The 25,770-nt window shown below is 38.3% G+C and overlaps 1 protein-coding gene across 1 annotated transcript in view; it reads left to right on the top strand.

Moving 5' to 3' along the window:
* LOC126248830 (inositol 1,4,5-trisphosphate receptor) overlaps nucleotides 1-25,770 on the top strand; it is a 367,806-nt gene that overhangs the window by 175,084 nt on the left and 166,952 nt on the right. The window contains exons 19-25 of the mRNA XM_049950243.1: nucleotides 704-870; nucleotides 7,069-7,234; nucleotides 9,593-9,892; nucleotides 20,196-20,462; nucleotides 20,585-20,785; nucleotides 22,687-22,802; nucleotides 22,919-23,054. Of these exons, the coding sequence (XP_049806200.1) occupies nucleotides 704-870; nucleotides 7,069-7,234; nucleotides 9,593-9,892; nucleotides 20,196-20,462; nucleotides 20,585-20,785; nucleotides 22,687-22,802; nucleotides 22,919-23,054 (1,353 nt within the window). The remainder of the gene's footprint in view (nucleotides 1-703; nucleotides 871-7,068; nucleotides 7,235-9,592; nucleotides 9,893-20,195; nucleotides 20,463-20,584; nucleotides 20,786-22,686; nucleotides 22,803-22,918; nucleotides 23,055-25,770) is intronic.

The raw sequence follows: 25,770 nt of genomic DNA, 5'->3' as shown, positions 1-25,770 counted from the left end.
GTTGTCTCTGGGCCATGTTGTAATGAAAAACACCACCACAGTGCACAGTAACTGCTTGCTGATTGACACACAGTGTTTTCCCGTTCCTTCAACTGCTTTGTGTTGTGGGGCCAGCCCCATTCGGTGCTATAGTCATGCTGATCTCAAGCCATGTCATGTCCAAGTTTCTTTGCCTGACTGGGAGACCTCTGGCAAATGCTCCTGCATTTTCACTCATTTCCACCAAGTACTTAATATATTATGTTACTTTGTCTCATCCTGAAGTTTTGCAGAGCAGTGTGTATACCAAAAGAATCAATTAAAACCATGTTAAGAACCAGGTGTATGTCATATCTTGGCAGTGAAGTGCAAAGGGCATTTGCAAAGTAATTGTTATTGTTATAATTATCATCATCATCATTGTGTGTGTGTGGGGGGGGGGGGGGGGGGAGGGAGGGGAGGGTGCACTGGAGAGGGGAAGCGGGGGTGGGTAGTGGGGAGGCACACGTTCACGGTTTGAACAGTGAGCTTCTATTTCCATGATTGAGGATGCACGCCTGTAGTTAATCTATTTTGTAGCACAGTGATCATCCAATTATAATTTGTCACGTGGCATGTAGGTTCATTGTGCAGGGTGTTTCATTCTTTTTTGTTTGAAAAGTTTGCTTGTAAATGTAAACTTGTTGTTGTACACACGTGATTATGGTTAATTTCTTATTTTCAGTTCATTCTGGATGTGAGATTAGATTATCGCATCAGTTGTTTACTCTCAATTTTTAAAAGGGAGTTTGATGAAACTGAACGGTCACCTGACACTAACATGCCCATTGGACAAAAAAACATTGATTTGGAGAGAATAGGAATGCAAGCAGAAGGAATCTTTGGTAGCAGGTATGTAACTCTGTTTTGGTAGTCTGAATAATGTTTAAGACTCAATTAAACTACATCAACTGACATTAAGTCCAATGTCAAAAACTTGTGTAGTGTAGAGCAAATGAATGGAATAATCCATTTTTGGCCACATCAGTTGAGGTGGTGCAGTAATGAAGTAACTGTACTAATTTCCAAGAAGAGTGGAATTGAAATCTCCACCCAGCTATCCAGAGTCATGTTTTTCATGGTTTCCCTAAATCAGGGGCAGCCAAGAATTTGGCTCGTAGCCCGTACTCAGGCACGAGTGCCAAAGTGCTCAGCCTAGCTTCACTCTTCCCCACCACCGCACCACGCTGCCAGAATGTGAGATGAGGGAAGAGGGAAAAACTGCAAATACACTGCAATCAAACATCAGTGCTGTTGCACTGTTTAAGACATGGTTTTATATTTCACATTTCTCAACAACGTAAGTCATAAACAAAACAAATTTTCAGTATTATTTAATTACACTCCTGGAAATGGAAAAAAGAACACATTGACACCGGTGTGTCAGACCCACCATACTTGCTCCGGACACTGCGAGAGGGCTGTACAAGCAATGATCACACGCACGGCACAGCAGACACACCAGGAACCGCGGTGTTGGCCGTCGAATGGCGCTAGCTGCGCAGCATTTGTGCACCGCCACCGTCAGTGTCAGCCAGTTTGCCGTGGCATACGGAGCTCCATCGCAGTCTTTAACACTGGTAGCATGCAGCGACAGCGTGGACGTGAACCGTATGTGCAGTTGACGGACTTTGAGCGAGGGCGTATAGTGGGCATGCGGGAGGCCGGGTGGACGTACCGCCGAATTGCTCAACACGTGGGGCGTGAGGTCTCCACAGTACATCGATGTTGTCGCCAGTGGTCGGCGGAAGGTGCACGTGCCCGTCGACCTGGGACCGGACCGCAGCGACGCACGGATGCACGCCAAGACCGTAGGGGACCGCACCGCCACTTCCCAGCAAATTAGGGACACTGTTGCTTCTGGGGTATCGGCGAGGACCATTCGCAACCGTCTCCATGAAGCTGGGCTACGGTCCCGCACACCGTTAGGCCGTCTTCCGCTCACGCCCCAACATTGTGCAGCCCGCCTCCAGTGGTGTCGCGACAGGCGTGAATGGAGGGACGAATGGAGACGTGTCGTCTTCAGCGATGAGAGTCGCTTCTGCCTTGGTGCCAATGATGGTCGTATGCGTGTTTGGCGCCGTGTAGGTGAGCGCCACAATCAGGACTGCATACGACCGAGGCACACAGGGCCAACACCCGGCATCCTGGTGTGGGGAGCGATCTCCTACACTGGCCGTACACCACTGGTGATTGTCGAGGGGACACTGAATAGTGCACGGTACATCCAAACCGTCATCGAACCCATCGTTCTACCATTCCTAGACCGGCAAGGGAACTTGCTGTTCCAACAGGACAATGCACGTCCGCATGTATCCCGTGCCACCCAACGTGCTCTAGAAGGTGTAAGTCAACTACCCTGGCCAGCAAGATCTCCGGATCTGTCCCCCATTGAGCATGTTTGGGACTGGATGAAGCGTCGTCTCACGCGGTCTGCACGTCCAGCACGAACGCTGGTCCAACTGAGGCGCCAGGTGGAAATGGCATGGCAAGCCGTTCCACAGGACTACATCCAGCATCTCTACGATCGTTTCCATGGGAGAATAGCAGCCTGCATTGCTGCGAAACGTGGATATACACTGTACTAGTGCCGACATTGTGCATGCTCTGTTGCCTGTGTCTATGTGCCTGTGGTTCTGTCAGTGTGATCATGTGATGTATCTGACCCCAGGAATGTGTCAATAAAGTTTCCCCTTCCTGGGACACTGAATTCAAGGTGTTCTTATTTCAATTTCCAGGAGTGTATTTTTGCCATGCTGAAAACTAATATAATTTTTATCTGGTACAAACTGCCAGCATACAGACAGGTGCAGACAATTTCACAGAGTTTTATACTCTAGCTGTCACGTAATTGTGACTCATTTGGCGTCATAACACAAAAAAGGTCTTTCACACAATATGTTGATTGAAATATTGTAGCACTTTTGTAACCTAATTATGAGGACATGGAAACTCTGCCTGTAGAAAGCAATGTAGATTTGTCACAACTGGAATTACTGTGCAATCAGTCAGTTACATCTGCACATGCAGAGGAGGGGGGGGGGGGGGGGGGGTGACTTCAATGGCAAACAGTCTCAAAAATGGCTCAGAAACATATGTAAGATTAACAATGTCCTCAAAATCATTATAATATTATCCTTGTTATTCTTTCTAGGCCATAATGAATTCTTCAAACTTCTAACTTTTTTTAATGCCAGTGAGCGGAGGGAACTGTGCTATCTTTGTCGGAATGCGTCCCTTCTACAATGCTATTTTCTGTTTATTGTGCCCCCATCAAATCAGAAAGACATTACCTTGCAATGTCTTACTATGGGCAGTGTGGAGCCAAGTCCACTTAAAATACGAAGTCTTCACTCAATTCTGGAAGTTTTAATTTCTGTTCCTGCACGTCTTTTTCCTTCATAAATTCAACAGTAGCAAGTTTTAAATGGAAAAGTCATTCCAGGCATGCCCCTTGGCTTTACATATGTACTTTATAGTGAAATATAAAGTCTCCATACTCTTCTTTCAATTCCCTTGAAAACTGTTGCAACTGACAATGGACTAATGCATATGACTTCCGAAATTTTACTATTTGTAGTACCAAAAATTTCTTCACATGCTTCAGGCCTGAAGATTTAGTACAAAGTGCTTTTTGGTGTACAAAACAGTGAATCCCATTTGTCGATCTTTGTAATTTTCTGCTCTTTCATTGTCAACTAAATCTTTAAATTCTTATGTGAAACCTTATGTGAATTGAAAATTCTGATCCTTCTCCCATCATTCCCATTCATTTTAAAGGATTCTGACTATAAATCACTAGACTGCCTTGTTTGTGCAAACAAGTACTGGACCATCGAACGTCCTCAAAATGACGAACAAACAGTGGAGGTTAAACAGTGCTGACAGCATGATTCTTCCAAACAAGTGATTTGTGCCAACCGAAAAATGCCACACCACGATGCTAAATGAAATGTAATGCTGCTCTGGGTGCTTTCGAGAAAGTCTGAACAAAGCTGAGTGAAAGACTGGGCTTGGCCCACCCATGGCTGGCACATGCTGTACATGTGAAGGTTGGCGTGCCACAGTCGGCCCTGCCGTAAATAATGTCAGGTGAATCCCGGGCTACAGCTGATTTCCTTCTCAAATCTTCCTCTATTTTGTGTTTGTCCTCCATCTCTAATGATGTCAGTGGTGGCGGTATATAAAACTTAAACAGCCCTTCACTTCTGACTCTTTTTTTGTCTGAGGCCCCAGTGTGTGAAAAGGGGAACTTAACACACTAGCAGTCAGAAGCAGCAATTTTCTGCAAAATAGCATGAATTTTATTGGAGGATAAAGGTGGTTATTTTGAAGGAAAGTACATATTTATCAGCCAGTATTTTTATTTATATTCTGCAGTGGTGACATATTGCCAACATATTATATACTTTGCCTATTCTTCAACTCTTTTGTGCCAAAATAATAACTGGTTTGTTTAAAGAATAGCCCTTTCACCACTGGGGTTTAACTTCAAAAAATATTTTACCTTCAGTTACTGCCCTGTATACTCTTTGATGAGATAGCTTTAGACACAAAGAGAGAATAATTCAAGAACGCTCTGTAGGATGAAAATAAGTGTTAAAACTTCAAGCTTATGGATAATTGCATTAAAAAGAGAAAAAAGCAGACTTGATAATTTTCTGCTGCAAGTGCCTTAATTACATTTTCCACTCATGGTATTCCTGATAAACATGTTGCAAAAGAGTCATAATAATGATTTATACGTACAGGCAAAATACATCTATGGCATTGTATAACAACATACATTGTTGTCCAAAAAACATACAAGGTAGTTTCTGGAGATATTTAAATTTTGTGTACACATCGTCAAATGCAGTTGTTAGTACAATTGGCGGGGTGGGGGGTACATAATAAGGGCTTTGTGCGTGCGTGTGGGGTGGGGGGTGGGGGTGTTCCGTGCATGTGCGCGTGTGTGTGTTTTGGGGTGGGGGGCATGAGTTATTGCAGCACCAGTGTTCTCACAGTATGACATCAGATGTTCAGTCTTCAGCTACACTTAAAAACATACTCACACCATGCAGAATGCAGCATAAGAAGTCACAGCATTCCGCATACCTCATAATATACATTGGTTTTCACCAATGATATTGTGTAAAGAAATGAGTGTTTGTTATATGGTAAACAATCGGAACCTTTTCACATATACTAGGGGCATTCAGTAAGTAATGCAACACATTTTTTCTCGGCCAATTTCAGCTGAAAAGAATTCAGAGTTTTTTGTGGGACATCGAGGAAAATAGTTCCGATAGATGGTGGCACTATATGTAGCCTTCAAAATGGTGTCTGCAGTGGAGGTGTGTTCCAAGCAGAGATGACATTGAGTTTCTTTTGTTAAAAAGTGGAGGACCACAGATATTCGTAGGAGTTGTGAAAGGCACCTGTCATCATCACAACGAGGTCATGCAAACCTGTCCGATCTCCCGTGTGCTGGTCGGCTGCAATTTAAATGAGGAAAGAACAAAATGGAGAATTGTAATTTCAGTGGACTATGTCCCTATGCATGCTGATTTTATTATTTAATCAGTAGAGGAAGCATTGAAGAACAGCAATTTTATGTGATGGTAAAGGTATTTGTCTCAGATTCTGGACACTGTTTTGAGACAGTATGCCTAGATGAAAAGTCACTTGGAAGAGAAAGAAATGGAGAACTTCATCAAAGCATTTAAAAATACATATTGTAGTTCATTTATTTCATTTATCACTATGTCACTATTTTGTCATACTCATTTTGTCAAATTACAGTTGCCTCCATTTATTCACTCATTACTAGCATAAAAATTATTGGGATGTGTAATTTTATGGAATGGTAGTATAATAAGCACAAATCCATAATATTTTCTGGAACCTGCTCTCATGCTCAATGCTTAGATGTGCGCTCCAAAGAAGTCTGTGAAGTAACAAGAATAAATGTTCTAAGATGCATTACATTCATCTGTTAGTTATTTTCTGTTTGTTGTAACAAGACGTCAGTGACAATCAGTGTTTATCTCAGCAGACAAGAAATTATGGCTTGATAACATGCCTACTCAGCAGGAATCCTGTATGAACGTGTGAATAAAACAAACCATGTATGGAAAAATTAATGACTCTATTAAAAGTCCCATCCAAGAACATTGGTTTGTTACGACACCACCACCAGCAGCAGCAGTAAGAATTGTTGTAGTAGTAGCAGTAGCAGTATCATCTTATTCATCCCTTGATACCTCTTACAAAGATATTATATGGTTTGTGGTATTACAGTTTAAGAAAAAAAATGTAATTCATATGTACAGACATTTATATACTTATCTAGTTTGACAAAGATGGAACAGGTAATGAATCATGGTTTTATAGTAGGATCCAACCTGATATTTGCTTGAAGTAAATTAATGATTTCACTAAAATCTAAATCTGGATGGGTTTTAGAGCCTCCTCCCTCCCAAATACAAGACCAGTCTGTGAAAATCATTGTAGCCCCCTTGGGTTCATCTCTAGTTTACAATACTGCTTTGTTTATAAATTCTTGCAAAGAATCTATTTCATAACATAAAAAGCTAGTATTGCACTGTTCATTCATTTCTCATTGCCACTCACTGCTCACACTACACATGCTGTCACCTGATACTGAGACCTTGACAAAGAAGTTTGGTTTACATTTTGTGCACCATGGCTTCCCATTTGCTTGCTGAAAAACTGAGTTAGCACTCCTCCATAATAAGTTAGATGTTGGACTCAGAAAGAGGGTAAGATACTAGTATTAACCATTGCAGATCTTTGGTGTGTGTTTTTCCAGGGACAAAAAATTATAGTGTGAAATGTGTTGTGATGTGAAAGTGGTTTTTATTATTATTTACTTTTGTCACATATGACTTTACGCTCATAATACCACTCAGTTGGACTGTTAGAGATATTTTATAATTTGTTTGCAATTATGTATGTTTTAAACCACATATCGTTCTCCTTTATGTATTTAGTTTGTGGAGGAGTATGTGGTAGTATAAGCAGTGCAATTTTCATTCTGTTTAATAGTGAGGACTGTGCAGCCTTGGATTTGGATGGTGATGGAGGTAAAACATTTTTGAGGGTTCTGCTACATCTTACAATGCACGACTACCCTCCACTTGTGTCAGGTGCCTTGCATTTGCTGTTTCGCCATTTCAGCCAAAGACAAGAAGTCCTACAGGCTTTCAAGCAGGTATGAATCATAAATTGAGGATAGGCCTTATGATTTCTTGTTCCTCATGTGAATTTCCAATACACTAGTGCTTGTAATCAATGTGATTTATGAAAACTATGGTCTGTAAACATTTGTAAATATCAGTGTAGGTTTACAGTTCTCATAGCAGTGAAGCTTCATTTTCAGTAGAACGAAAAGCCAGTCTAAGTTGCAAATTTCTGCTTTTTATTCATTTGATAACTAGTTTCAGGCCAAGACCCATTTTCAACATAGTTGAAAATGGCATTTCCGAAAATGTCAAAAATGTGCAATGAACATGTACAGTGAATACAGATAACAGTGCAATTGCCTGTATACACTGTAAATGTTCATTGCACATTTTTGACATCTTCAGAAATGCCATTTTTTACTATGTTATGATGATTTGAAAATGGGTCTCAGCCCAAAACTAGTCATTGAATGAATAAAAAGTAAATTTTGCAACTTGGACTGGTTTTTCATTCCACTGATTAACTGAAGTTGCTGATCCAACCTGCTCCAGCATGCTGCAGGTTTATAAGCTTCATTTTGTATGTGATGCTTAGGATTTATATTGAGTGCAGCTGCATTAAGATGTGAATGTGGGCTGCATTTTTCATTTGTTTGTAAAGATGAGTATATACATAGTGGAGTCAGTGTAAAGTTTAATAATGCCAGATACTTCCAGCTCACCCAGTGCCTGTCCTTCCACACGTCATTTTGTTGAATAATGAAAAATGTCTTTCGTCTACTGTTTTAGGTATTTCAAACAGTATATAGAGTAGCCTTAAGAGTTGTATGGCGTATAGACCAAAACTTAGCCAATGATTGGTGTCGTAATAAATATTAGGCTTTTGTCAGCAGGATTGTTATTGAACTTGGTCTAGAAAGTTTCCAACTGTGACATGGTTTGAATTCTCTGCTGTGGAATCTTCTTCTTCATCATCATCATCATCATCATCTTGAGCCACTACTCCTTCCTGTCCTCTGTAATGGTCTGTTAACCTCTTCCCCACTCCTCTTTAAGTAATTGTGCATTTCATGTCTGTAAGTGATAGCAGAAACTTATATTTGTTTCAGCTTGACAACACATCCTACAGTGTTTCTGCTTCAAACATTCACAGTCTTCATATTACAAATATTATCAAATAATAACTTTATATTCACTACTGACTTCTGCATCATATTAATGTGCTACTGCCTCCCTGTGAACATCTTTAGGTTGTTAGCAAGTGGTTAAGAAAATTTTCTGTCTGTTCAAACAGTGACTAAATAAGCCCCGTTTGCTGTCACTACCTGCAATGTAAGATATAATTCTCATAGCATACGTACCTGCTATAAAAATATTAATGTATTCTGAATTCATTTATATCCTTTCATTTAAGATGAATAAATCTCCATTGTAAAACATTTTGACTGCTGTGGGAGCTGGTTTGTCTGCCTTGTGGTTGAGATTTCAATTTGAATGCCATCAGTACACATTAAGTGGTTTGTGACATTACCCGTGTTTCTGTTACTGTAGTGAGAAATCTGCTTGTTTGTTCAAAAACTATTATTTTTAGTAAGTGCATTATTCCTCATTGTACCACTACAGTAAATAATTTCAGTTCAGCTAAGAACAAATATACTTTTGCAAATTTTTGCCCTGACTGAAACACACTTTCTCCTTTATTACTTTTTTCCAATACAAATTTCAGTGTTGTTACACCATCATCAGTAAGTTGTAAGTAAAAGATGAATTACGTTTGACGGGTGAAGTTACGTTCAGTTTGTCATTTGCAAATTATAATGCTATTTAGTTTGACAGTTGTATTGTAAAACATTCAGAGTTGTGAAATAATCCTCTTTACTATGCTGCAGGTCTCAAGGCACAGAATCATCACTAGGTAACAAAGCATCACTGAAATGTGTGCATATAATCCATCATCATTTTGACAAGAACCATTGGGTTCAAAGATAAAATATGTAAGATCAAAGCTGCATCTAAATTTGTATCTTTTAAATGTCAGATATGAATAAAATACCAGACTGACATCCATCACATATATTCAACCTGGTATTTTGTTCATATTTAAAATTTCAAACATATAAACTTAGAAGCAGATTTGACCTTATATGTTTTAACTTGAAAAGGAATGCTCATTATCAGAATCATGATGGGTTGTTACACACATATATGTTAAGGTGATGTTTTGTGGCCAGATGATGCTCTTATAGGTTGAAACTGTTAGCACAATAGATTCACATAGCAGCTATCAATGTTATTTCCAACATGACTTTCATAGCCAAAAATTATATTAGTTTATTTCTGTTTTCTGTCGCACTTCAAATTAAATAATTTTTCTCTTTGTCCTTCAGGTGCAACTTCTTGTGTCTGACATGGATGTTGAATCTTACAAACAAATTAAGTCAGACTTAGATGTTTTACGCCAGTCAGTGGAGAAGTCTGAGCTGTGGGTTTATAAATCTAGGAGTTCTGAAGAGCATGGGAAGATAAAAAGTAAAGATGATGATGACGAAACTGTAAGAGAGAGACAAGGAACACCAAAACAGACTGCACCTGCTCTGGATCCTTCAGACAGAAGTTCAGCTATTGATTTGGATGTTGGCCCACCCCTTCATCCAGATCAAGCTGAAGAATACAAAAAAATTCAGCAGGTATTGATATAGTTAATTTTTGCTTAAAAACCCACTTGCTCTCTTCATTTGCTGTGACAATGAATTTATTATGATTCCAGAACCACTTATTTTATCCAGAAGGATTACAAAATTACTTGGAGAGCTTTAATTGCTTGTAACATTGCCTTCATTTACTAAATGCAGTTTCTTTGTGTTTTGTCCATGTTCTTTAACAGCTAAAACAGAAACAAATTTTATCTCATTAATATTCAGTATGTTAATCCTATGAAATTACATATGTAACATTGCTTGTTGCACAGGATGGCCAAAGTAAAAGTGACCCAAGAAGGAAGTGTCTTCATCATTTTCTGACAATGCAATCTAAACAGCAAAGAAACCATTAGAATATTATCAGAAACAAGACAAAATCCTATAAACATTGCTCATGTAAAAGATAGACTGCAGCAAAGTCTGAAAAAATTGTTATGCTGGTTTTCTGCATGAGTGGTGATTAAAAGATATTATCAAAAAGGACATGAATCCTTATCCTTACAAATTTTCCATCACATGAGTTAAAACTTCCAAAGTAAACTGTGCATGTTCAGCTCTCTTGGTTTTAGATGAAGTAGTATCAGATCATTTTAACTCTCTCTCTCTCTCTCTCTCTCTCTCTCTCTCTCTCTCTCTCTCTCTCTCTCTCTCTCTCTCTCTCTTTTAAAAATAGAAAGCCTTGGTTCATTCTTTCTGTGTATGTGAATTCAAAGAAACACACCCCGGTGCATTACATAGTCACACTCAGTTAGTTAAACAGTCAGTTTGTAATGTTAAGATAAGTGTTCAGTGCACTATTCCTGGGGCAGTTTAATTTGGACGACCTAGTACATACAGATATTAAAGTAGACACCATATTACCAAATTTTCTGAAACAGTTTTTCGACATCTGCTTAAGTAGTTGGACATTCTGACTACTGCTTCACAGTATATATTTTATTCCCTGATGAAGTTTGTTGTAAATAATCCAGTACAGTTCAAAAGGAACAATGATGTACACAATTACAGTACCAGAAGGAAAAATGACATTCATTGCTACACATTTGGTGTGTCTTTAGCACAGAAATACATGCACAATGCTGCAACAAAAAGTTTTGATCAATTACTGATTGATATAAAATGTCAGACAGACAGCAAAGTAAAAGTTGAAATCAAACTGAGAAAGTTTCTTCTATAGAATAATTATTGTTATTGTAAGGTGTTAAAGGTTGTTGTTGTTGTGGTCTTCAGTCCTGAGACTGGTTTGATGCAGCTCTCCATGCTACTCTATCCTCTGCATGCTTCATCATCTCCCAGTACCTACTGCAACCTACATCCTCCTGAATCTGCTTAGTGTATTCATCTCTTGGTCTCCCCCTACGATTTTTACCCTCCACGCTGCCCTCCAATACTAAATTGGTGATCCCTTGATGCCTCAGAACATGTCCTACCAACCGATCCCTTCTTCTGGTCAAGTTGTGCCACAAACTTCTGTTCTCCCCAATCCTATTCAATACTTCCTCATTAGTTATGTGATCTACCCATCTAATCTTCAGCATTCTTCTGTAGCACCACATTTCGAAAGCTTCTATTCTCTTCTTGTCCAAAGTATTTACCGTCCATGTTTCACTTCCATACATGGCTACACTCCATACAAATACTTTCAGAAATGACTTCCTGACACTTAAGTGTTAAAGGTGGTGGGTAAGAATTTCTAACTCTCATCTGTTTTTTGAAAAACCATAGAAATATCAAGACTGTAACCATATTTACAAATTAATGTGTGATGTGAATGTAAAATGACTCATTTCACATCATTACAATTTATTGTGCAAAATGACCCATGGAACATGAAACTAACTAACTGAATTATCAGCCCTTGACCACTTGAAGACATGGCTCCAACTGAGGAATTGTGTAATCTACATCAGCGTCACTGCTCTGCAGTTGACACTTAAGTGTTTGGGCAGAGGGTTCATTGAACCACTTTGACTCTTTCTGTACTGCTCCACTGTTGAATAAGACATGGAAAAAATGAACACTTAAATCTTTCCATCTTAGCTCTGATTTCCTGTATTTTATTATGAGGACAATTTCTACAGATGGGAGTGCACACAATACAGTGAAACCTCGCTTTTACACTTTTTAAGGGACTTCGAAACAATGATGTAAAATGCGGGAAAATGTAAAATGTGAGTAATAACATTTTAAGCTGTAAAACTTACATATGCACATTATGTATGATATATGTACATAACAGGTATCAAAAAACTTGTCAGGGACTTGTTTATTGTCTAATGAAGGTTTATTATCTAATAAAAACCGCTGATGTAACTGTAACTGATAACTGTCTGGGAAGTAGGAACGTTGGACTCAATTTCATGCGTCATAATCGATGTTTTTAAAAGCCTGTAGCTGTCATTCAATACTTAAATAATGAAATATTGCACTAGTTACGTATTTTTTCATGCTGAGCACGACACATTTTGAGAATTTTTACTCGTTGTCAAGTGCAAATATGTAAATAAGTATTTTGTGTGGTGTTTGAATATGTCATTCTGTGACACATGCACTGTAGCCGTTTTTTTTTACTCAGAGCCATACCAAGGTATTTTTGCACCCGTGGCAGAATTGTGAAAGCTTGTATAGATTGAAACTGCCATCTCTATTTATTAGTTTTTCTGTTATCATTATTTCGATAGACTCCTTAATTATACTGTCCCAGAAACTTGACATCTGCACTGTGATCTTGGTCTCATCATATTTCATTTCATGATTATATTCAAGACAGTCCTCTGCGACAGCTGATTTTCTCTCTCTCTCATTTTTTAGTTGGGTATGTCGCTGATATTCATGCTGCATGCAAGGTGTGTCACATTCACATGGAATGCAGTACACATCTGTTTTTCGGAATTCTAGATCATCTTCAAATTACAGTGAATTTCAAAGTTGAAAAGTTTTAGTTGAAGGGAATGAAATACACTGAATGCCATGTTTGTGTAGGAGCTGACCAGTCTTCTTGGATATTGGGCCAGCATATAAGGTAGACAGGAAATTCTTGCCTTCTCTCCTCTCTTCTCAGTCTCAACCTGTTCCCCAGCGATTCTTCATTTTTTATTATAAAATGCATATTTTAACCATTAGCTGTTTTTATTTTAAACCCAAAATATCTACTGTTTTCGGTCTTGGACCATCTTCATGAATGAGGGCTAAAATGGTTTAAGCCACCATATAGCATTAGTTCAGTTCTGGTCTGTATACATTTGGTATTCATGTGTCTGCTTTTAAAGCCCTGTGTCATATATTTACATTCATGGCATGCACTAGACATTTTAAATAATGACTAATGCAATATTGTGACTTAAACCATTGTAACCCTCATCCATGAAGACGGACAAAGACCGAAACCAGTAGATATTTTGGTTTAAAATAAAAACAGCTGATGGTTCAAATATGCACTTTATACATTACTTAATGGCTGTTGACTGTCACTTGCCAAAAATGTTGATTCTTCATTTTGATGGCAACATCTGCTCAACTTGATTATCTGAGTTCCCATTCCTTGGAAACACAATTCATGTGTGTTGTGATTCTTTGGCGAGGCTCTCCTTGTCTGAAAGTGTTGGAGCTCTATGTTCTATAGTCTTTAGGATCGAGATTCTTTGTGAAGGATGGCAATGGCTCAAAGTGTGAATATAGAGGTAAGTGTGCGTATATTTTGTATATACACTGTGACCCAGGGATCAGTCCATTCATCTCTTAACTAACACTTTAAGGAAATGTAGCTAGCCCTCTTTCTCAAGTTCCATCATGAATTTTATATTATGATAGGTAGAGTTTAAATGAACTCAGGTCTTCTGCTACATGAGGCCACACCACAAATGTGTCATTTATGTACCAGTAGAAACACATGTTAACTTAGTGGATTCTTGTACATTTGTTTCAAAGTTTTCCATGTATAAGTTCACTATTGCAGGCAACAATGAACTAAGCATTGCTGCACCATCCATGCGTTCATAGTATTTTCCATTGAACAGGAAGTAAGTTGATGTCAGAATGTGCCTGTGAGAGAGGGAGACTACATTGAAACTGGTCATAATGTCTGTATCCTGTAGTCTTAATTGACAGAGGTGGTCTACAAAGTCAGCAGACTTTAGAATGTGATGTGATTCACTTCCCCACATATTCGCTGAAATTGTGTTCAGGTATTTTACCAGGTGGTGTGCAGGTGTGCCAATATTACTAACAGTGGGTCTTATGGGAGCTTTTTATTTGTGTACATTAGGAAGCCCATATGATACCATGATCTTCAGTTTCCCCTGCTGTTGTCAACAATGAGGTATCTGGCATTTCCTAATCAGGCAGGAATTTCATTTCTCAAAGTATCACATATTGCTTTAACATACATCGTCCAGCGCACTTCTTGACCTTTTGTAATTAATTTTTTTCAGTTCTTTACAGATTTTTTTTTTCACGGTCGTGGCAAAAACTGCTGTTTATTGGATGATACAGTGTATTTTGTAACATAATGAGTGAGTGTCAATGTTTTTAAAGTCCTTCAATATATTGTGCAAACTGTAGGTACAGCTCTCAGATACTCAGTGTTATTGCACAATACTCGGTATGGTGCAATAAATATTGAGTGTGTGAGGGCACCTTAATTTAAAGAGGAGTCTACATATAAGAGCTGTTCTGAGAACCTGTGTTGTATACTGTTTGAGCACATTTGACCCTTATCAGCGTAGGAGCCTCAACATCATGCGACTGTGAAAATGAACTAAAGTTACTGGGGACAGGAAAGAACTCTGGGCCTTATGAGACTTCCCGTGTTAAATTCTGTTAGTTATGTTAAATAACTGGTCTCTCTTTTGGCAGTAGTTTATTGGAGATCCTTGGAGCAGTAGAGTATCCCATGTGGCTAGAAATGGCAATGGTTGTTCCAGATGTTGAGGATGCTCAAATCACTGGCAGACATTGATAAGCTGAGTTCCTTCACACAGCAACAATTGTCCCCTCTCATCAAGAAAGCATAAAAAATTAAGATATTTTTAAACAAATAAAAATATTACTTAGGGCTAATGTTTTATTTGTATGATGTGTGTATAATCTTTTTCTTCCCAGCATTACTTTCAAGTTAGGGATTACCTATTGGCACTGCGCAGTCTGTAGCAACTGAGTTACAATTCGTGCCCTGACCATGTCATTCCACAGTATGTCAAGACAATGCTCCAGTAATTAAAGATACTATATTAATAACTATGAAGTTTTGAAGTAACTGTCGAACATAAATGTACAAGATTCCAAAACTCACCAAATTCACTGTCAATGAAACTTGGGTTCTTAACATATGCTTATAATTTATGTGGTGGAACAGGCTTTGCATCTAAACACTTATCTTAAACCCATGTTATATCCACAAAGGTAGAGTACAAAGTCTGGTGCAGTTGTTGACAAAGTATCCAAATCCCACCAAATCTTAAAGTATTCAGAATGAGATTTTCACTCTGCAGCGGAGTGTGTGCTGATATGAAACTTACTGGCAGATTAAAACTGTGTGCCAGACCGAGACTCAAACTCGGGACCTTTGCCTTTTGTAGGCAAGTGCTCTACCATCTGAGCTACCCAAGCACGACTCACACCCCGTCCTCACAGCTTCACTTCTGCAAGTACCTCGTCTCCTACCTTCCAAACTTTACAGAAGCTCTCCTGCGAACCTTGCAGAACTAGCACTCCTGAAAGAAAGGATATTGCGGAGACATGGCCTAGCCACAGCCTAAGGGATGTTTCCAGAATGAGATTTTCACTCTGCAGCGGAGTGTGCGCTGATATGAAACTTCCTGTCAGATTAAAGCTGTGTGCCGGACCAAGACTCGGACCCGAGTTTGAGTCTCGGTCTGACACACAGTTTTAATCTGCCAGGCTGGAATGTTTGTTAAACATTTATGAACAAAACTGTGTGTGTGTGTGTGTGTGTGTGTGTGTGTGTGTGTTTTCGAAGAGTTAGTATTTTGTGAGATTAAAAATGTATTGTACACACCATATAGCAAAGATGCTGAGTCACCGAGAGGCACAACAAAAAGACTGTCGGAAAGTGAGCTTTTGGCCAGGGAGACCCTTGTCAAAAATACACACACACACACACACACGTGCATGCGCACGCGCATGACCGCAGTCTCTGGCATCTGAGGCCACACAACATGAGCAGTGTGGCCTTGGCTGCTAGAGATGGCGTGCGTGCGTGCGTGCGTGCGTCCGTCCGTGTGTGCGTGCGTGCGTGTGTGTGTTTGTGTGTTTTGTCTGTTTTCAACAAAGGCCTCACTGACCGAAAGCTCACTTTCCGACAGTCTTGTTGTACCTATCTGCGACTCAGAATCTCTGCTATATGGTGAGTAGCAACTATCCTTTTCATAATATTGTTGCATTCCATCCTGAATTTGCCATTGTTTGAAATGGGTTGTACACATTGTTGTATAACAAACAATGGTTTTCCAAATAGATATACATTGTGGCATCACAAAATACTGTAAATACAAGTAACATAAATACATCTCATTTATGATTCTTAATACACACTGCCACCTAGTGGTGGTTAGCTGCAAATAACTTCATGGTTCTGTTATTCAGCTACCAGATGGCATAAATGTACACCTCCTATCATTAGTACAGATGTTTCTGTTACTCACTCGCATGTGTAGGGCACAGATGACATGGTTGTGCATCAGTCCCAACATGTGATTTTTCTAGTTTAAATTCTCATCAATATGGACACCTAGGAATTTTGGTGAAGTTTACATCTTGGTAATACTTCTTCACCATATGTTACATTTATCATTCCTGTAGTACCCCTGTATGTGCAAAATTAAATATATTGTGTCTTTTTAAAATTGAAGGGGAGACCATTCACAGAAAACTGCTTAATGATTCTTTTAAGAACCTTCTTTAGTATTTCTTCTGTTGCTGTATGTTTGCTTTAATTGATTACAATACTATTGTCATCTGCAAAAACAAGTAATTCTGCTTGTGTATATTAGATGGAAGGTCATTTACATATATGAGGAACAATGGCAGACCTATGATTGAGCCTTGGAGATCCCCGTATGTGATTTCTCCCCAGTCAGAATAATGTCCCTGAATACATTAGTTTGATTACTTATTTCAACTTTCTGCATTCTTGTGGTTAGATATGACATCACCCATGGGTTGTCTCTACCATCAGTCCCATAAAACTTCAATTTATGTAGGAGAATGTTGCAATTCGCAGACTCAGATGTCTTAGATAGGCCACAGAAAGTACCAACCTGCCCTATTTTGTTATTTAATGCTGGTAAAATTTGGTGAGTGAACATGTGAATGACTTTCTCAGTAGAGCAACTCATCTGAAATCCAAACTGTGATTTATTGAGGATATTATAGTTGCTCTCTAGCAGCACCATCTGTTGGTTTTTGCTGCACTATGAAACTCACAGTGCCATCTATTGGTTAGGTTCATTGATATACTACGTTACAGATTAACACTACTAATTGCTGACAACATGTTTTACAGATGCAATAAATCTCCCACTCCCCTTCTTTTTTTTTAAATTTTTTATTTTATACAGTATGCATAATTACATTGACATTTCATCCCTTCCTTCCTTCTTCTCCCTCTGTTTTTACAGTATGTGTAGTTACATGGACATTTCATTGATACTTTTTTTAATACTGTTATTGAATACAGTTTTCACAGAAGTGGTGATATTCCTGCATGCCAAAGAACTTCTTAGTAGAAGTTCAATGCTGGAAACAGGAAGCCTGGAAATGTCGCTTTGTTTGCTTTATTCATGATATTTGGTTGAGTACTTAATTTCTGAAGTCACAGTGCTTTTGAATGAACATTTTTTCTCTTAGAGAACATATGTCCAAATGTAGCATTTGGTGAATTACCGCAACTGGAAAGAGGAAACATATTTGTCGTTATGTACATCCCACAGAATTGTCATGGAGTCATTTTTGTTAACTCTTCACTTATCTTCAATATTTATTGGGAAACATTGCCATCAGAAAACAGCTTTTAATTCCTAAAGCGATTATTGGGAATAACTACTTGGTGTAGTGACTACCATCTCATATGAAATATGAAATGCCATGTTCCACCTGAACTGTTACTGAATGATTAAATGTTTGTAGTCATTCATCAGTTAATTGATGCAAGTAAATAAAATGTGCACCAACAATGATAAACCAATTGAATCATGGACATTCGTAAAATATGCATTATTTCCATTTAGTGCACTCTTTAATTATTGTAGTCTCAGGGAGCCATATACATCTTTCAAACAGTTGAAGAGAATAAATATCCAAAGACAGAATGCACAATACGTTACGGGTTTGTGAAGTTAACATCAGTGGTAAATAGGTTCTCAAGAGATTTAAAATATTAACTTTCCAGGAGAAACTGATGTCAATAGTTAAGTGAGGACAACTGCTTCCCCCAACTTATATATTGTTTGAGCATCACAATATTAAAGTTCATGTAACAAGAAGGTTTATGAATGATGGTCTCATTTAGCATTCTAGTATGTACTTTACACTACACGCACAGGTCAAATAAAGACAGTGTTGTGAGCTTGTGCAGGAACTAAAATATGGCACTCCTGTGTTGCTTGCCAACAGTCAGAAACTATTTGCTGCTATGTTTACCTGATTTTAAATTTTGTACGAAATAATTTAAGTTTGTTTCCCACAGGTTTTCCGTGTTAACATAACTGTGCTAAAACTACATTGTTGCTATATCTGCTGTAATAATTACTTCTTGAGACACTAAAATGCCTGAAACTGCACTATATCTACTGTGCCTGACAAAAGAAAATGGTGCATCCAGAAGGGGAGGAGGAAATGAAATGAAACTTGAGAGGGTATGCAATATTAGTTCAGTTATCACAAAATTGAATATGATTTAAAAGAACTTGGCAGTATGAGTCCATTTATCAGTATGACATTGCACCTCCTGTGGCCTGGATGCATGCCCTGACTCAGTGAGGAAGGGTGTCATAAAGCCTTTGTATACTCTCCTGAGAAAAGTTGCCTCAGCAAATCCCACACATGTTCTATGAGGGACAGATCTGGGGATCTTGGTGGCCACAGAGTACCTCAGTATCAAGCAGACAGTTCATAGGAACATGTGCTGTGTATGTATGAGCATTGTCCTGTTGAAGAATGGCACAAGAATACTATTGCATGTGAGGTAATACGGAGGATGCAGGATGTCCATGGCGTACCATTGTGCCGTCAGATTTCCCTCGGTCACTACCAACTGTGACCTGAAGTCACACCCAATTGCACCCTATACCATGACACCAGGAGTAACATAACTGTGCCTTTCCAAAACATTGGAAGAATAAGACTTCTTCCAGAGTTGCCGCCATACTCACTGACGATGGTCATTCGGTTCATCACAGAACACAATGCCATTCAGCAGCAGTATCTACTTCCTTGTCACAGCACCACTCCAAATGTAGCCATTTGTATTGTTGTGTTGTTGACAACCTATGCATTGGGCAATAATTCCTTAGTCTCGCTGCTGTAAGTCTCCAATCAGTGGCACAGGATGATACATATGTTGCAAGGAGTTCATTACTTGGTTTTGGATGGCAGAATCAGAAATGGAGGGGGTTACGATGTGCTTGACACACAATACAGTGATCCTTGTGGTGGTCAGATGTGGTGGACTGGAAGCTTAGAAACAAGTATGTCTTCTAACATTTCCATGCAGTCCAGCGTCGGGATACTGTCTGGTCTGAATGCCCCACAAATCTGAATATTGCATTATTCAACCAGCCAGCCAAATGGAAGCCCACAGTGAGGGACATTTCAAATTCTGTGACTTGCTGATAGCAGTATCTCAAATGAGTATGTGGAATCACCATGTCCTTCACAATGATCACACTTCATCTGATGATGTGCAGTCCCCTGTATACCTTACCAGGCCTGGTAACAGCTCTAAACACAAACAGCACTAGTGTACTCTGAAAGGCATTTTTCCTGCCGTAGAGATTTGATATTCTAATCATGTAAGTACCTGCTGATCGTGTGTGTGTGTGTGTGTGTGTGTGTGTGTGTGTGTGTGTGTGTGTGTGTGTGTGTGTGTTCTGGGTGCTTCACTTCTTTTGTCAGGGAGCGTAATTGTAGACTATTGAACTGTATAAGCAAACAAGGCTGCAACAAACTTTTCCGTGGAGTTTGTTCACGAATGTGATTACTTATTAAGTAATTCATTACATCCATCGGCATTACTTTTTAACACAGTTAAAATATGTCAATGTTTCTGTTTTAGATCCTCATTCGAATGAACAAGCTGTGCACTCAGTGTTGTGCAGGTGGTGTGCTGAAACCAAGAAAACACGAGCAAAGGTTGTTGCGGAATGTAGGTGTCCATACTGTTGTCCTTGACCTACTCCAGATTCCTTATGACAAAAAAGAAGATGTAAGAATGAATGAACTCATGAGATTGGCACATGAATTTCTGCAGAATTTTTGCCTTGGAAATCAACAGAATCAAGTTCTTCTTCACAAGCATCTTGATCTCTTCTTAAATCCAGGAGTAAGTGAGATTTCAAAATTTATTTATGTTGTCACTACCAAAAAGCTTTGTCTGTTTGTTTCTCTGAAAGTGATAAAGACCAGCTTCATTTTTCATGGCATTGGTAATTTAATTTTTTTCAGATATTGGAGGCACAAACAGTATGCAGTATATTTCAAGATAACTCTACTCTTTGTAATGAGGTCAATGAAAAAGTGATACAGCATTTTGTTCACTGCATTGAAACTCATGGTAGACATGTTCAGTATTTAAAATTTTTGCAGACAATTGTTAAAGCAGAAAATCAGTTCATAAGGAAATGTCAAGATATGGTCATGCAAGAGGTAAGTAGTTTGTGTAATATCTGTGTTATTATTGCTGAACTACTGGATACTAACTGCTTTCTATATTGGCTATAAAGAGAGAGCTCTACTTCTCCTCACTTTAACCACACATAGTACAGGTTCTTTTTTTTTTCTCCAGTCTTTAGTCTTTTAAAGTGTATAGAGCCTTGTATTTTTGATACTATGTAAACTTGTCGATAACACTGCAGCAGTAGTATTCTTCCAGTTTTGTTCCATAATTAATATGGTTAGTTTTATCCACATAAATTCTTCAGATACTAAGTACTCATCCTCTTTGTCATCAACTATAGGTGAAACAGTGATTGTAATCAGCAACATTGTATTTCATAACCAGCTGTCTGTGAAATAAGGATAATTGATTGAATAGTACAAGAGGACAATGTTAATTTTCTCAAAGGAATGGGGAAAAGAAACGATCAAGAAACAAGTTAATTTAAACAGTTTTAATGTGTTGCTATAGCACAAAAACGCCTAGTTTTATGGAATAGTGCAGGCAGACTATAAATACATCAAAATGGTGACAATTAGATCAGCATAAAAGTCAAGTATAGCCTATTATACAGATGGACAAACCATCTTCAAGGATGTGAGTCATGTTTTTCACACTAAGAATTGCTTCCGAATTGCAACTGAATTATTGTTCCCCTGAAAAATCCTCTCCACTTGGTAACCCTGTGGTCAAAATTGGCTTGTATTGAGGTATTTTGGCCATACAGTTGGAAAAAATTGCAAAAAAAAAAAATCAACCCACAACAATTATTTTTTTTTCCAAAAAACTACAAAGTTATAAAGTTGAACCATGAAAATGATGTACTGACGTTAACAAAACATGTCACAACCTTACTGGTCAGACACTCTGTATGTCTTTGGACATAAGGACTAAAACACTTCAAAGAACAAGTGATCAGTGATGATGAAATTAGCTGACTGCTTTTAAAGCTGCACATCACACCACTTAGTGGGAAAATATATGCTATGAAGAGGAACTTTGTGCTTGTGGATTTGACTGGCAAGAACCCCAAACTTGGCTGTTCTGTTTATTTAATGTACATGTAGTAGGAAAATATGTTTTGTTATTCTGTACGATAACCCAAATCCAGATACCGTCAGCTTTAAAACGAAGTGCTAAGTCAACATGTTGTGCAGCGTACTGTGACAGCTGCTGTACATTATATTTCTTGTACTGATATCATCATAAATTTTTTCAGAGCATATATTTTGAACTGTGAACTCTGCAAAGTTAGCTTGTAATGACACTGGACAGTCATTGGTTCTGTAACGAGCACCTCTGAGAACCAAGATCCAGCTTTCCAACAACATGGACTGAGAGAAATGATTGAGAATTTTCCACTAATGACAGATAGTAGTTAAATTGCACACTTTCCACATGGCATCTGGATTTTATGCTAAAAACTCCATTTGGAAATTGCTGAATTTAGTGCAATATGTTGCAGTAGCATTGAAATAAAGAGAAAGAATGAAGCATAAATAAGACATGAAAGTAGCAAAGTAACAATCATTCTAACTAGTTCTGAAGAATATGTTTATAAAACAGCATTATTATGTTAAAACTGCAGCTAATCGTTATTTGATTGGATAATAAAGTATACACAAATATATCATTGCATTCTGAAAGAACTGTGAAATTAATGACACCAATATGAGTTCTTAGTTGATATAAAGTAGTCACCAAAGTTGCAGTTTCTCCTCCTCATGAAGCTGAAATGAAGATTACTAAGCAGCACTTCTCTTGAACCTATTGTATCTGATCCGTCATTGCTTGCCATTGTGTGTGTGTGTGTGTGTGTGTGTGTGTGTGTGTGTGTGTGTGTGTGTGCACAACCGAAATATTTCCATGCTTATTCCTATTTTGTTCCCAGCTTGTGAATGCGGGAGAAGACGTCTTGGTGTTCTACAATGACAAAGCTTCATTTAACAACTTTGTGAAAATGATGAGATCAAAAAGGCACCGCATGGATGAAAGTGGTCCTCTCAGGTAATCCTTGAGTTTCAGCTGTTTTAAGCATTTAGTTTGCTAAATATGTGCTAAATGCAAACCAAAGGAAATGGTGAACTGATAAGCATGTTCACAAGACAATTGATTTTTTTAAGGTATCATGTGGAGTTGGTTAAACTTTTGGCCTGCTGTACAATGGGAAAAAATGTTTACACCGAAATAAAATGTCACAGTTTACTTCCTCTTGATGACATAGTGGCAATGGTGTCACATACTGATTGCATTCCAGAGGTAAGTTTTGTAACTACTGCCTACACCATTCATTTTAAGGACTGTATTTATAAATTAGTTGCTCTTCATTGTGATTGCATATTTTAACTAGGCGTTCAGTTGTATTTCACGCCTCTTTTTATACCTTACAGTCCAATCTAATTGATCTGTGGCAAGTGTAAAACGTTTGCCTTTAGCGTAAATTTACAAATGCAAATGTGTTAATCATAATGTTTTGTTTATTTATTCTCTCTCTCTCTCTCTCTCTCTCTCTCTCTCTCTCTATCTATCTATCTTTCTATCTCTCTCTCTATCTCTATCTATCTATGAATATCTATCTCTCTCATGTTTGAATGTAAATTCTTTATTACTTTGATTTAGCTTCATGACTATTTTTCATCATTTTACCTTTTTCTTTCAGTTTGATTGATGTCCTTTCTTTCTTTCTTTCTTGCTGTGAGTATTTAAAATATGTTTCTTTCACAGGCATCCCATCCCAAGACTTTGAAGTAACGAATTGAGGTTTTTGTGTGCCATTAACACCTATTGTGTTGTTGAATTTTATGCAGGCATGTTACATGTGATTCAGTTGTATCCACTTCGTTTCCCAGTCCCTCTTCCCCGCCACTTTTTCACCCCCAGTGCTGGTTAATGACAAATGCAAGGTTAAATGTGCAGTGTTACAATTACTGAAATACATGAAATAAAATTGTAATAACTTCTGAATGGTTTGCATTAGTACGTTCAAACTGGATGGTTGCCTGTAGGGCATGATGGGAATTGTGTGGTTTGGTGTAGTGATAAAGCTTACTTTCATTCGGATGGGTTCATCAATAAGCAAAATTGATGCATTTGGACTGAGAATCCACATTTCGTGATCGAGAAATCTCTTCACCTTCAATGGGTGACTGTGTGGTGAGCAGTGTTCAGTCACGGAATAATCAGTGCAATATTCTGTGATGGCATCGTGACTGCCGAACGGTATGTAAAGGTTTTGGAAGATTATTTCATCCCCATTATCCAATGTGATCCTGATTTTGACAAGATGTGGTTCATGCAAGATGGAGCTCGACCCCATCGAAGCAGGAGAGTGTTTGGTGTTCTGGAGGAGCACTTTCAGGACTACATTCTGGTTCTGGGGTACCCAGAGGCCACTAGCATGGGCCACAATTGGCCACCATATTCTCTGGAACTGAACACATGTGACTCCTTTTTGTGGGGCTGTATTAAAGACAAGGTGTACAGCAATAACCCCAAAATCATTGCTGAGATGAAAACAGCCATTTAGGAGGTCGTTGACAGCATCGATGTTCTGACACTTCAACAGGTCATGCAGAATTTCACTATTTGTGTATACCACATCATTGCAAATGATGGCAGACATATCGAACATGTCACAACATAAATCTGAATCCCTGTAGTGTTGTGAAGTTTACATGTTGAATGAAGTGGGTGCACACCATAGTTTGTAACTAATGTACATTTTTTCTCCCCCTCATAAAGTTCAACAATTGTCACCATGTAAGTAAGTCTTTGAGCATGTTGTCCTTCTCTTCTCTGACCAGAATCCTCCCTCCCATCACTGCGTGTACCAACTTCTTTCCTTCCTATCACTCTTTTACTTACTCTCTACGTAGCAAGCTGTTTTTCCATCCTTCAGTGAATGTGGATTTGGGCTCTGAAATGTGAATTTCTCCCAGTACTAATCTACTAGAGTAGATCTTAAAATCTTAAAAGTTTAACTAACAAATGAACAGTAATGATTGTATTTTACAGGAAAACAGTTTTAACTGTAGTATATATTATGTAAGCATTGATTAATTATTTTCTTTAGTGGCAGAGGATGGATTTCATTGAATTAATTTTTGTATCTTGGTGTTTCAATATTTTGAGCTAATAGCATGCTGAATTTTTGTCAGTTGTTGTTTTCAGTACTGATTTTTCTTCATATATACTTTTTCTTTGTGATATTGTTAATAATTTTATTTCTTGTATTGTCCTATATTATCATTTACAGTATATAGGCCATAATTTAAATGCTGATAATGTTCCCTGTGTGTGTGTGTGTGTGTGTGTGTGTGTGTGTGTGTGTGTGTGTGTGTGGGCATTATAAGCTGTAGAGACAAATGCCATGCGCTAATTCTTTAGTTTACTGTCATCATAATTGCTATCCTAATCATAACAGAAGTTCAGATGTTTTGATGCACTGTAGTATGCGTGTTTTAACAGCAAATCTGGAGCCTCAAAATTGACAAAAAATTCTAGAAAAAAATATTCTAATAACACTACAGGTGTCATCAAAATATTAGAATGAAGCCAGCTCAATATCACCTCATTCTTCATAGTTCTCCAAATGTGAATGTCAAGACAACTTAATAGAATGACCTCGCATGTTGTGTGATAAATAGGTTCCAAGCAGGTGAACACTTAACAGTGAGGTAGGCCACCCACTTGCATTGTTAAATCTTCAAGAACCCAGTGAAGTCACTTTTCTGAGTGTTGGAGACTAAAATATATGAAACATTGTTACCAGTTAGTTATATGTCCATAGTAACTGTTTCATTCTCAGCTTTGCCATTCTTTTAATATGATACATAATGGAGCAGCATTCATTGTATAATATAGTATGAAGAAGTGACATAATGAATCAGTTCATGCAATATTGCAATCTGATTTGTTAATGAGTTAGTATGGTGTTCTTGTTAATCATAGGAGTTGCAGAAATCAGCAATGTGCT

The sequence above is a fragment of the Schistocerca nitens genome, chromosome 3, assembly GCF_023898315.1.
Source record: "Schistocerca nitens isolate TAMUIC-IGC-003100 chromosome 3, iqSchNite1.1, whole genome shotgun sequence".
In the NCBI taxonomy this organism is placed as follows: Eukaryota; Metazoa; Arthropoda; class Insecta; order Orthoptera; family Acrididae; genus Schistocerca; species Schistocerca nitens.
This window is presented reverse-complemented; position numbering and strand designations above follow the sequence as displayed.